The 12,911-nt window shown below is 35.5% G+C and overlaps 1 protein-coding gene across 1 annotated transcript; it reads left to right on the forward strand.

The window, feature by feature from the left end:
* On the forward strand, nucleotides 90-12,306 carry LOC105164225 (E4 SUMO-protein ligase PIAL2-like). The gene is made up of 17 exons (XM_020694988.1): nucleotides 90-101; nucleotides 993-1,207; nucleotides 2,900-2,972; nucleotides 3,855-3,920; nucleotides 4,742-4,807; nucleotides 4,911-4,993; nucleotides 6,230-6,281; nucleotides 6,373-6,444; nucleotides 7,161-7,228; nucleotides 7,491-7,539; nucleotides 7,632-7,716; nucleotides 7,807-7,908; nucleotides 8,086-8,137; nucleotides 8,540-8,591; nucleotides 9,317-9,433; nucleotides 10,209-11,066; nucleotides 11,315-12,306. Exons 1-17 carry the CDS (start codon nucleotides 90-92, stop codon nucleotides 11,984-11,986), a joined length of 2,694 nt encoding a protein of 897 aa, XP_020550647.1. The 3' UTR covers nucleotides 11,987-12,306.

The following is a 12,911-nucleotide window of genomic DNA, read 5'->3' on the forward strand; positions in this document are numbered from 1 at the left end:
GCTTTTTTTTTTACTAACAAAAAATACAAAAAAATAACTCAATAATCTCAACTAAAATTTTTGAAAAGAAATTATTAAAAATTTAGGAGATGGTCACGATGGTTTAATTAATTTGAATATTAAATATTTTTTATTTCGTACTTTTTTAAATAAACTGATTATATATATATTTAAATCATATTTGATTAAAAATATAGATGTAAGACATGTCTATTTTATATATTATCTTGACATTGTTTATATTGCATATTTTAATTTTATGAGAAATTAAGAATATATATAATAAAAATATATATTATTTGTTGTGTCCTAATTTTTTTATATTTTTCGTATCGCCATATCCATATTATATTATATCCGCGTTGCCGTACCCATGTCCATATCCATGCATTATAGTTTAAAATTGAGTAAATTAAATATTACGGATTAAAACGGCTTAACCCTAAATGACCGTTAATGATACTTAAAACTGCCATAATAATAGTAATCACTAATGACTATACACATTTTTTTTTCATGTTCCTTTCTCAATTGAAGAAAAATAAATTATTGAATTCAAAATACATAATTAATTTTTTATTTTTTATTCTACCCAATCTCATCACATATATATATATATATACTACGAGAAGTAAGCGACAACCTCTTGGAATTCATCTGACTCTGAATAAGCTTAATAATTTATTTAATTTTGACGTGTGAAAAAAAAATTCAGCCCTATTTCTAACGCAAACAAAAATTATAAATAACTAATGTAACATTATTATCATTAATATTTTTTTAGTATATATTATTAGTTTAATTTTAATTTGATAATTTAAGCAATCAATAATGTATCATACAAATATTAAATATGGATAAAAATGTGAATTATCAAAGACAAATATAAAAAAATAGCGACCTGAAAACAGTTTTGCCGACCAAAAGACAGATATACGTTTCTCGTTGAAATTAGAATAAAGAAGTCCACTAAAATTCTCACTTTTCGAAAGGTCCCACAAGAAGCAACTGGCATAAAGGTAGACACAACAGGGGAGAATGGCTGGCACGGGGGGGACACAGGCGCCGGTCTAAAAAACGGCATTAACGCGTCGCATGTGAATTCCTTCCGTATTTCTGCGGTAATCGATTGTTTAGCGCTTCATGTACGCAGCCACCACAAGGGTGATGCCGTTGAGTTCTTAAACCTATGCCTTTCCCTCGCTAGGTAGTCCACTCCAAACTCACATTTTCTTCAGTTCCTTTCTGATTTCTTGGATTTTTTGTTGGCTGGGTATAGTGATAGTGTGTCCAAACAACGAGTACTCTAGTTTCTTTCCATCTTTCAAGAATCTCCTTCTTCTGTTTACATTTAGTAATAAACATGCTTAAGCCGTGTCATTATCTTGTCTTGGCTACTTCCAAACAGTTCCGGAACTTCACAATTCTGTCATGTGCATTGCACTTACGAGCTCTTTGTTTTCCTGATAAACATTTGGATTATCTTCTATTTGCGTGGTTCTTGGGAAATCAATTTGAATGCACTTGTTTGCACTTCCTCGATTGAATGTGGTTGTTTGAGTGTGTATGACCTAGCTACTACTTACCTTTGGTTTCTTTATCTGTTGCGCGTTATATATAAACATGAGCATATCTTTCCGTTTAATGGGTTTTGTGGCACTGTGAAAAGCGATGCTTATGCCATGAGGGTTTGTTGCTTGCTTTTTCTCTAGATCCTTGGTTTATAGATAGAGCCAGATTTCAATAAATATCTTATTTTCCGGGCATTAATGTGGGTGGAGAAGGGTTGGCGTGATTCTTTCTTGTGTCAGGTTAGAGAAAAAGTATTATTTCCAAAAAGAGTTTGAGAACTCAATGCTTTTGTTGCTGTAGTTCCGGAATTGCATATTCTGTGACCTTTATATTTTAGTTTCTTTAGATTGTTTGAATATGCAGCATGTACTAGGATTCTTTTGGTTGTATTGAATTCCTTTTATAGGACTGATTGTCAAAAGGTTTCTTCCTTGTTTTCCTTTTACATATCATTCAATTTGTAACTAAGAAGGTTGCAATTTGCATATAGAATTAAGATAGAAACTATGGCCACAAAAAGCTTGCATTTGAATTGGAAATATGTTGTATCTGGTGAGGATAGCTAGTAGATGAATAGATGGGTCTGGACCTCTTGCATAATATTCTTCTTTGTTTTGTTACCCTAAGCAAGTTGTTCCATTTGTTGTATCAATAACTTCATTAGTACAAATAGAATAAAATCAATTCTAGCCTATCCATTGCCCACATTTGTTTGAAATGGACTAATTCTACTTAAAGAAAAATATTTTGAAGGAAATGAGGTTATGACATACAATTACACAGTGATTTTACTTTTAATAAGAGTTATAATGATTTTCATTTGCTTCTTGACTTGTACTTGTTTTGGGGTGTGTGTGTGTGTGTGTGTGTGTGTGTTAAATCTGCATTTGCATGATTGCATGTCCTAAAAAATTCTTTGATTGAATGGGATTTCAGTTTCACATGATTAAGTAGTTGGCTAGAAGTAATGGGACTGAGATGCTTTAGATTTGCATTATTAACCTTTGGTATTCTCTTTATTATGTAGATAACTTTTTCGTATGAATTGATGTTTGGTTTTGCTGATTCTCTGTAACCATGTCGTAAGCAGTGTGCTTATTCTCATAATCTGATGCTTTTCTTAACGACCAAAGAGGATTGCTCATGAAATTTTTGCCCTTTGATGGGTTAGAACCAATTCTTTAGTCTGTGCTGTTCTCTTGCCTTCTTTAACTAGCACATGACCAATGTAAATATTGCTTTTCAGCAGTATGCTAAATGCTTCTAATTAGATATTTTGTATGTTATTTTCTGGTTAATGCTTTTGCTCCCCTCTTGTCTACTGCAGAGGTATTGATTTTGCCATTGCAAACCATGAGGTTCCAAGTAGAGCTGAAGAGTTGCCTTCACTAGTAAAGCAGGTAATACTTTTATACACAGATTCATTGTTTGAGTTTCTGAGATTTCTCTGAACATTTTGACACACAGCAAACCTGTATGACTAAATTGGACAGTATAAGGCCCTCAAAATTCTTATATGACTTGTGCACATTCAAGGATCTTATACATTATTTTCCTGGGAATGCTGCATGTGGTCTTATTAGTAGTTAGTTTTTTGAAAAAATGTGTGGGGGGAGGGCACCTTTTGACTCTCCTTTCACTTCCCCGAAGGGCAATGAGTGGATTTGGGGGAAATAGGCAGTGAATTATGTGCTCCAAGGACGTCTGTTATGATGTCTATATTGTGCGTGTAACTAATTTTCAAGCTTGACCATTTTCTCTTGGTTGTGCGTGGAACTTGTACTTCTTATCCTTTCCACTAAAAAGAAGAAAGTTTTGTTACTTTCCGGTGATTATTCTGATAATGGGAGCAGAGTTTCATCTGGATACAGGTAAGTGTGTTTGTTTTAATTCAAGCAAAAGTGAAGTACTCAGCTCTTGATCTTCTCACCTCTGCTTCTCTGACTGACTTGTTTGATAAAAGTTTTAGTTCCTGTAAACCAGAGTTGTTTTTAACTTGGGAATGGCAATTGCTCCAACAGCTCTAAGGCAATTGGATTAAACTGTTCTTTGGCAGGGCCATGCAAAAATTTCATCTGTAGCCTACCTTATCTTTTTATTTGCTTTTATATGGTTGAAAATATATGATGTTGTCTGTAGAACCATTTTCTCTTTAGCATTTCACATCCTCATGCTTTACTAATTTATGGCCCATAAATATGCCTTATGCTTGCTTTTCTATGTTCACAATTTTTTTTATCTGTAGCCTTTATATCTCTTTTCCAATAATTTGATGTCTGCAGGTGTGCCAATGTAAAAATGATACCCTCGTTCTGGCAGCTATTATGGTCCTGATGATTTCCGTTAAGGTCAGTTTTCTGACCAGTCAATATTTGATGTGATCCTATTAATTTTGTGATCCGCTCATTCAATTAATCATTCTCAATAGTATCTAAAATGATGCAGTGTGAAAATGTGTTGCTTGTCTCATCTTTATTGTATGTATTTCTTGGCTCCTTGTTGCTAGATACTGCACTGCTCTCTGATTAGAGGATGGTTATATGGAGTTGTCGTCACTAGAATTTCACTGGATGCTGGTATAATGCTTTTGCAAATTGGGAAGTATGACTAAATGGCGTGACTCTGATGTTGTCCTTTTCTATAAATAAGTTAGACAAGTCAATGTACACTTGAAGCGTGTTTGGAGGTCAATTTTGCATTTTATGTAAAAACTGGTCAATGATGTTGCTTGTCCAAGCATATGCTTAAAAGTTCCTGAGTACCAATACTAGGTAAATGGTTAAATTTACGGAAGGAGTAATGGCAGTCATTAGGATGTTGATCTACCTAGTTCACCTCTTGGAACAAGCCAAGAAGGACGGTTGTGATTTTCCAACTTCCTTTTACATCTTCTATAAGTGGAATTAGGTTGAAACATGTACCTTCTTGATCATGCTAATTAAGGCCTTGAGAATACATCAGGGGATCTCCAATATCTGACGATACAAAAAATTTTGCCTCACATTTAGGATGTGGTACTTTTTGTGTAATTTTTGTTTATCCTTGGGATATTCCTGTTCTTTTAGAAATTAGATTGTTGCCTTTGCATGAAATAGTCTAGTCTCTGGACTTAAAACATTGAATTTGATACTCCTTTTTTATTTCAATTAAACTGTAAATTACTTTCCAGAATGCTTGCCAAAGTGGGTGGTTTCCAGATAGAGATTCCGAAGAGCTCATAAATTTGACAAAGGAGGTTGGTCAATAACTTCTATTATTCTATACTCATTTAAGTTTTTTTCTGCTTTTTGTTTGAGATTTCCTGTACATTAACTCTTTCGATTTTTCTGCATACACAGATCGCAAACAATTTTGGTAGCGTATCACATTTTAATGCTGAGTCAGTCTGTTCTGTTTCTGTTATCTCAACAATCATGTCAAGGTATAATGGTTTTCTGCAATTTTACAGATGGGTACTCTGAATCCATTTATTCTGTCATCTATCCAATGGTTTAACTGTTCACATATAAGTTTATAGCACTCCAAAACTGGTTATGCAGCTTTAAAGGGAGTTACTGTTATATAAGCTTCCTATTAGGCTTAGCTGATGATTTTCACTTCCTAACCTAGTTTGTGGTTTACTAATTTTAGAGGGCAAGTTCATGGCCAGGCATTCAATCTGTTATGTTGATGATGATGACACCTGGAGTCAAGGATCATTATATCTTTGATTAGTTGTCAGTACCCCAATCATGATATTTCATATAGACGTCATGGAATCAATTGTTAATTTTATGGGGTTGATATATACTTTCACTCCCATATGAATTATGGTGGTCCAGAAAATAAGGAAAAAGGACAATGAAGAAATATTAAGTTAGCCACTATGTGTAGTAAGATTAAACGTCCTCCCTCCCTCACTCTTTTTAGTGATGAAGAAACACCATTGTTGAGAAGAAACCAAAAGTTGTAAGGACCTTGTGCTATCTAAGAAACTAACTTTACTCACTAGATTCTTTTAAGGAAAGAAACCAGTGATCATCTTTTTATTCTGTTGGATGATGATTACTGATTTACTAGTTTAAGAAGATGCAAATCATTATTTAGAATGACTGATCACAAATCCTGAATTTCTCCCTGCTTAGAGTTTGCAATAAACAACAAAGCAAAATAAAGACCAACTTAAGGTGAAATTTGGTCCTTCCGCAATTGAAATTCCGTGATTTTGAATCTATTGGACTATATGACTACTATTCCCATATGAGATGTGTTTATATGCCATTGTCTTCTGAATCAAGATTCAGTTACTCGCTACTGCATGACCAGATTTATTGAGAGAAGAGTACGTCTATGGCTGTTCTATGTATAATTAATTAATATGTTAGTATGAAGGCATCTCGTGTCTTATAGTGATTTATGTACTTATAGCTATATATACGTGTTGAACCTATGCTGCCTTATGTTTTATAGGTTTGGTAACAGCTTGCAACTGTAGATGAATTTGAAAACAAGAATTTAGTATTTCTGTGCCATGCATGTGCTGATGCTTAGTTCTTTCCTACTGCTACCTGGTTTTTTCACTTTCCCACTGTAATGTAATAATCAACTGTTAATTTTGGTTCAATTCAATATTTTGGAATTTAACTTGCAACTCAGAGTAGCTTGGTTGTCTGTGCAGATTCTATCCAAGAATGAAAATGGGTCATATGTTTGTTTTTCTCGAAGTCAAGGTGGTTATTTCTGAACGTTTATGTAAACCTGTTTCGGATCTCATATTAATTCTACCGCTGATGGTCCTGGTTGATTTTCTGTACACTGTAGCCTGGATTTGATGCTTATGTGAGTGATTTCCAGATTTCAAAGAATCTAAAGTCTTCTCCAGGGGACAAGATAGTAAGCATGTTCAATCATAATTCTAAACTTCAATTTAATGTATGAGGAAAGTACCTGTGATTTGATAACTAGTCACCATATAGGTGTATGATTTTTCAGTTGGGCTGTTAATATGAATCTTGTTGCGTTTCACATTTTACTTAAGTTGGGCTTGAATCTCTTAATTTAATCCATGGCAAGGGCACCGAGACTGCCGAATATTGGTACCATACTCATGAGTTCATTTCAACAAAAAAGGCTGTGGTTATAAATGATTCAGATATTGTTGATATTGTAGTCTATTTACACTCGCTATCTTCCAAAATCTGCTTATCATGACCATCAATGGTACTGTGCTATTTCTGATCCTTGATGCTATGAATATGAGGTGATTGGATGAGGTTGTCACTTTAAAGTGCTAATAACAGTTCACTGTTTCCACATACTTAATCAATCCACATTTTAATTTGCCTAAGGTGGTAGGCTTCAGTTATTTAATGTGGTATTGTCTGATAACTTACATTTTCATAATCTGTTATTTGTCTTCGTGGGCAACTAATAGCTAAATCAGGTCATTGTTCAAGTTATTTCTTCTTGATATTTTTTTTGTCAGTACTACAATTTCATGAAAGGTTGATTTTATTTTAGGTTTTCAGTTGTTTTTCTGATTACTTAAAATCACTAAAACAATAGATATAGGCGGAGATATTATCAATTACTTTTTCTTTTGCCTGCAGAGGTTATTTGTTGCTCAAACAGACAGTATTGAGACATCTTCCTGCCTCATTAGCCCCCCCAAAGTGAAGTAAGCAACATCATCCAACCCCCATCCAGGAAAACAAAAAAAAAAAAAAGGGTAAAAAACCCTTCTCTTTAAACGAAATTAGAGTTTTATTATGTCCTTGCATCGAACTAGTTCATGAATTTTGTTGTATTTTACTCTGCAGCTTTCTCTAAAACAAAAAAAAAAAAAAGGATAAAAAACCCTTCTCTTTAAACGAAATTAGAGTTTTATTATGTCCTTGCATCGAACTAGTTCATGAATTTTGTTGTATTTTACTCTGCAGCTTTCTCTTGAACGGAAAGGCGGTGGAGAGGAGGAGTAGTCTTGTCATGGTTTGTTGCTGATTAATTTAGGAAGAAGTTGTTATTGGAGTTAGTTTTGTGGTGTGAAAGTTTTACTTGTAAAAATTATTTGCCTCTACCAGGATACTGGTCCACAGATACCAACAGCAGTTACACATTTGCTGAAATATGGGTCGAATCTTCTTCAGGCTGTTGGGGAATTTAATGGTAGCTTAACCCAAGTTTCCTCATCTGATATTTTTGGTTTTGATGTTGAATATTTAAAGATGCTGACTCCTAATTTTGATGATTTTGAAGGAAACTATTTGGTTGTAGTTGCTGTCATGAGTGAGATGCCAAACGCTGATAGTAATGCACTTCAAGATTATGAGCAGCATGCTCCTTCATCTGTGGATTCAGGTGCTCCTTGGGAAAAATATATCACTACTGGAGTGCAAATTCTTTCATTATTTTACTGCAGAGAACATGATTTTAGTATGACATGCCTTCTTGAAGGATTATGTTAGTAAGACGCCTGTGATCATTACCTGCTTGTTGCTAACTTCTTTTATTTTTCCTTGTTCCTCCTCTATGTAGATTCTGAAATAATTGAGGGGCCATCACGGATATCACTGAATTGCCCTATTAGGTGAGCATTCAATTTTTGTTGTTCAACAAGATTTATGTTCTTTCCTATACATACATGCTCTGAGTGGACAAAAAGAAACTATTGTTGGACTGGGACATCAAACCTCCTATACTTTCTCTTATGTTATATTATATGCTGCATTATAATGCTTTTAAAACAAAGGATAATTGGTTGGTGTGAATGCCTCTTCAACCCCACCAAGCACGGCAGCTGAAGCTTCGGTTGATGTTCCAAATCATTTCTGGAATTTTGACCACTTTAATTGCTAGCTAATGTCTGCTGGATCCTTTCACAATTTCCTTCGGTTTATTTTGTGAATTTTACTGCTTTATTCCCTGCACATCTTGAATCTAGTTGCACATTGACGACCTGCTCATTTCTTTATATTAATATCTTCAACAGCTTCAGGCGTATCAGAACTCCTGTCAAAGGACATTCTTGCAAGCATATTCAGGTAATTGCAAGTAATTGCAAGCACAAGGCTGAAGAGAAATTTCACTCACTACAAGTGTAATAGAGTTGCCATACCTTTTGTGTTCTTTATTATGGAGTCTTGCCTAGGCACACCCTCCACTATGGTCAAACTACAGGCACTACCCATTTTATTTTCATAATCCAAAAAGGTTGACGAATCTTCATAAAATATAAAAAAAAATCTAATTCCCTGGACCTTTTGGTTAGTTTGACCAATTTCTGAACCAAAATAACCTTCCATATGAAAGGAGTGTGTTTGACATTACAGACAATAGAGAGAGTCTAGATGTAATTTTTTTTGGTTTAGTAATCTACTTGTATCTTTTGTTTTGTAGTTTTTTAGTTTTATTAGTCTTTTTAAATTTTTGTTCTTTCTTATTTTGTTTTGGTTAATTATTTAAATTATTCAAACCAAGGAGTCAGAGTTGTTAGCTTCCACTGTGAGCATAAACATTTTCTGCTAGCTTCCACTGAGAAATGCTGACTTTCTGTAACTTGTGTATTTACAAGTATAAAACCATTGATCCTCTTTCGGCTTTCAAAAGTTAATAGTGCATTATATCAGACATGATTGCAAACTAGAGGTCATTATGTCTGATAATCCATCATGAATCACCTAAGCGAACCCTGAAGTTCTATAACTCGCTTCTCACTCCCTATTATCTTGTATTCTTATTCTATTGACGTCTTTTCCTTTCATTCCAGTGTTTTGATTTTGATAACTATGTGGACATAAATTCAAGAAGACCCTCCTGGCGCTGTCCGCACTGTAATCAGCATGTCTGCTTTGCTGATATTCGTATTGACCAAAAAATGGTGAAGGCAAGTAGCTTATTTTTGTATTCACAGAGACTTCGTATGGTGCATGCACACACACACACACACATATATATATATTTCTATCTAGATTACATAATACTAAGATTACTTCAGACAGAACTTCAGACCAAGGGGGCTGCAGCTTCATGTGAAACTACAAAAAAGATTTTATCGAAGTACTGTATACAAAATGCATCGTTACAAAAGTATGTTATATACTCTAAAAAGGTACGGCCTTATGCGCAAGAAAATGACAATAGGCATTAATACATAACCCGACCTTGTTATCAAGTCTAGACCTGCTAAACTGGGTGACTTATGGTTGCTTTTTTCATAACTGTATTATATTCTTTAGCAGCAGCTAAAATAAAATAGTAATTAGAATATACTACTCCATAACCGTCTCTGATTAATAAAGAAGTGCAAGGAGAGCCGAATATAAGAAAAAAGAGAGGAATTGTCTCGGATATGGAAAATGGAGCAAGTTTATGCCCCCTACATAATGACGTCAGTTTGATAACCAAGGCCAATAGGGGCAAACATTGGAAAACCCAGATGTTTTACATCACACCTAAATGCCTCATGGATATGGTTGAGTGCAATCCTTGACTTTTCCCATCATTACGTATTATATTTTCTCATTACATGTGGGAGCTCTCTTGGAATTTCAGGGGCACTGTGTCCTCTATCATCCACCGGCCTTCCGGCTGGCCATAGTATACTTAAATATCATTATAGTTCGTGTGATATGCAACGTTTGTTGTTGGATGTGTCTCAGGTACTGAAAGAAGTTGAAGCAAATGTCTCCGACATAGTTTTCTCCTCAGACGGGTCATGGCAAGCTGTTAAGAACAGTGATGCTGCGATTCAGAAACCAGAGAAGAAGACCTCTATCACTGAAAACAATGACTCTCCAGAGCCTGTGGATGTACTGGATCTCACTCAGACTGATGATGCAATGGATAATACCATCACTTGTGAAACCGAAGACAGAAAACTTTCGCAAACTGCTTGTCAAAGTCAATCTGTGACGCAGACTATGGCAGTCAACCCCCTTATTGCCAACACAAATTATGTTAATACAAGTAGCACTGATGTTGAGTATGACTTTTGGTCTGGAGTTTATTTATCAACCTTTGGACTGGCGTCATCAAATTTTCCATCAAATGAATTGGTTGCTGCCGTTTCTGTCTCCACTTCAAATTTTATTGCATCACCTCCTGGTTTGACTGATTCCTTTGTTAGTCCAAATGGAGAAGTTGAGGCTTTCCCTGGTAATTCTTTAATGCCCGCCTCTGTGCCGCAAAGTGAAGCCTCTTTGCCACATACATCGCAATTGCAGCAGTGTCAATTTGGAAATGTAACTATTACTAATGAGTACGGGAGGCTCCAATCCATACCGAGGCATATAACCAGATTACCAAGTGCAGTTCAGGCCCTTCCTGTTCAGGCCTCAAGTTCTGTCCTTCAACAAATGTCTAGAGATAATGTCAATGCTCTTATCCATAATGGCCTTTCTGCAGCTTCACAAGCCTCACCTGCTTCACCAATGATCTCCAACCCAGTGCTTCATCCAAGTCCGCTTCAGCTGTCACAGATGTCTTCATCACCATTACATCACTATCCTCGTATACAGGTTAGCTAGCAGTGTTTCAGTTCAATAGTATTTGCTTCTTGCCTCTGTCAATTGCTTCCTTTTTTCAACTACTTGTCCTTTCTGTATCATTCATGTTGTTCTCACCCTCTTGTATCTATGAGCTATATTTCTGTTCTGTTATCATATACTCTTTTTTATATATACATGCATGAATTATCATATATTTCTTCGACCTCCCAAAGTCTCTTCTCGATTTTTTTTTTATTAGTTTCTCGATTTGTTGGCAGCAAACTCGTCCATTTCCCTATGTTTCACCGCCACAGCAAAACATTGTCCTTCAGGCCTCAGGTCAGGTCCCAAACGCCCCGAGAGTCTTGAACCAAAGATCAAGTCAGCAGATGACGAACTTCAGGATGCCTCGATCAATGAGCCAATCTCTGGACACGAACATATCATCAATCCAATCACCTGCCAGCTTGTTGCGGACCCAAAGCGATGTGGGAGTTTCACAAGACAGAATTGTTCATACAACAGAATTAGTCAGTGGTCAACACCCTCCTAGAACCGCACTTGCTGACAGAACTAGGGCTGTTGATACATCAGGAGCTGCACTGTCATATTCAACCACCTCTGATCGCAGAATGCCATCAGTGAGTGACCAGCGGAGCAACTTTGGAATTGCATCGCAGCCAAGCACGAGCACTGGTGCTTATGATCCAGGTGAGCAGAACTGGCGCCCTGCTGTCAGAATGCGTGGGGCCCTATCAGGGCAGGCTTACACTAATGCACTCAACCAGTACATTATTCGGGCTAACCAACAAACCCAAGTGGTGAGGCCAACCTCAAATGTGACGTCTGTTCCGGATAATGTCCCAGCTCTAAGTTATCCTTCTGCAAGACCAGGTAGCAGGCCTGGTGGTTTGGACTCTTTGCCGAACAGATCATCTGGAATGCAGTGACATAGGGGGAGGTAGCTGAACAATCTGTATGTAGAATGGTCAGTTTGCTTGCCCCCTGGCAGCATCTTGTACATGAATGGTAAATGCTGTATGTTTTTGAACTTGGTATTGCATTAGTCACTTTTAAAGGCATGGTCTATGTAGATAGATGAAGTTCTGAAGGGATTGCAGCTATTAGGGCCACTAATGCGTATATTCAAAGGAAGCAAACAAGAAATGCGAGAAATTAGTATAAAAGTTAGTAGATGAGTGCCGGTGTTCATGCTATTTGAATCATAACTTAGCTATACATTTATGGTCCCCTTTACATTGGTTGATACACAGAATTTTTTTTTTTTTTGTAATTACAAAAAATAATTCTAATAACCAAAAAATATGGGTAGTTTACGCAAGGGTAAATTGCACACGCTCCTAAATTTTTAAAATTTAGCTAAAAATCTCCTGTATTAAAAAAAATAGGCAAAAAAAAAAAAATTAGGTAAAGAAGGATATAACGGCCAATTCAATGAAAAATCAATGCCGTTGGAGTTTACTTAATGGAAGGGGAGAGTATGTCAAGATATTAAAAAATACAGGCGGTTTTTTGTCTATTTTTTTACATAGGGGGTTTTTAGCTAAATTTTGAAAATACAAATGAGTTCTATGCAATTTATCCTTTATGTAATGTCATTTTTAGGGATGTATATGTAATTTTTCAAAAAACGAGGTGATTTGTATACATAATAACAAAAAATGCTATAATTGTTTAGCCGATAAGATCAAATATATCATGATTTTTTATTTTATAAAACTAAAAATACTACAACTTTTTATGTTATAAAACCAAAGTGTAAATGACAATAACCTCCTCTGAAATTTGTCATAATTATGAATACCCCCTCTTTATTTGAATAATTATAAATACCTCTTGATGTTTGAAGAATTT

This window comes from Sesamum indicum, linkage group LG6 (assembly GCF_000512975.1).
Source record: "Sesamum indicum cultivar Zhongzhi No. 13 linkage group LG6, S_indicum_v1.0, whole genome shotgun sequence".
Taxonomy (NCBI): domain Eukaryota; kingdom Viridiplantae; phylum Streptophyta; class Magnoliopsida; order Lamiales; family Pedaliaceae; genus Sesamum; species Sesamum indicum.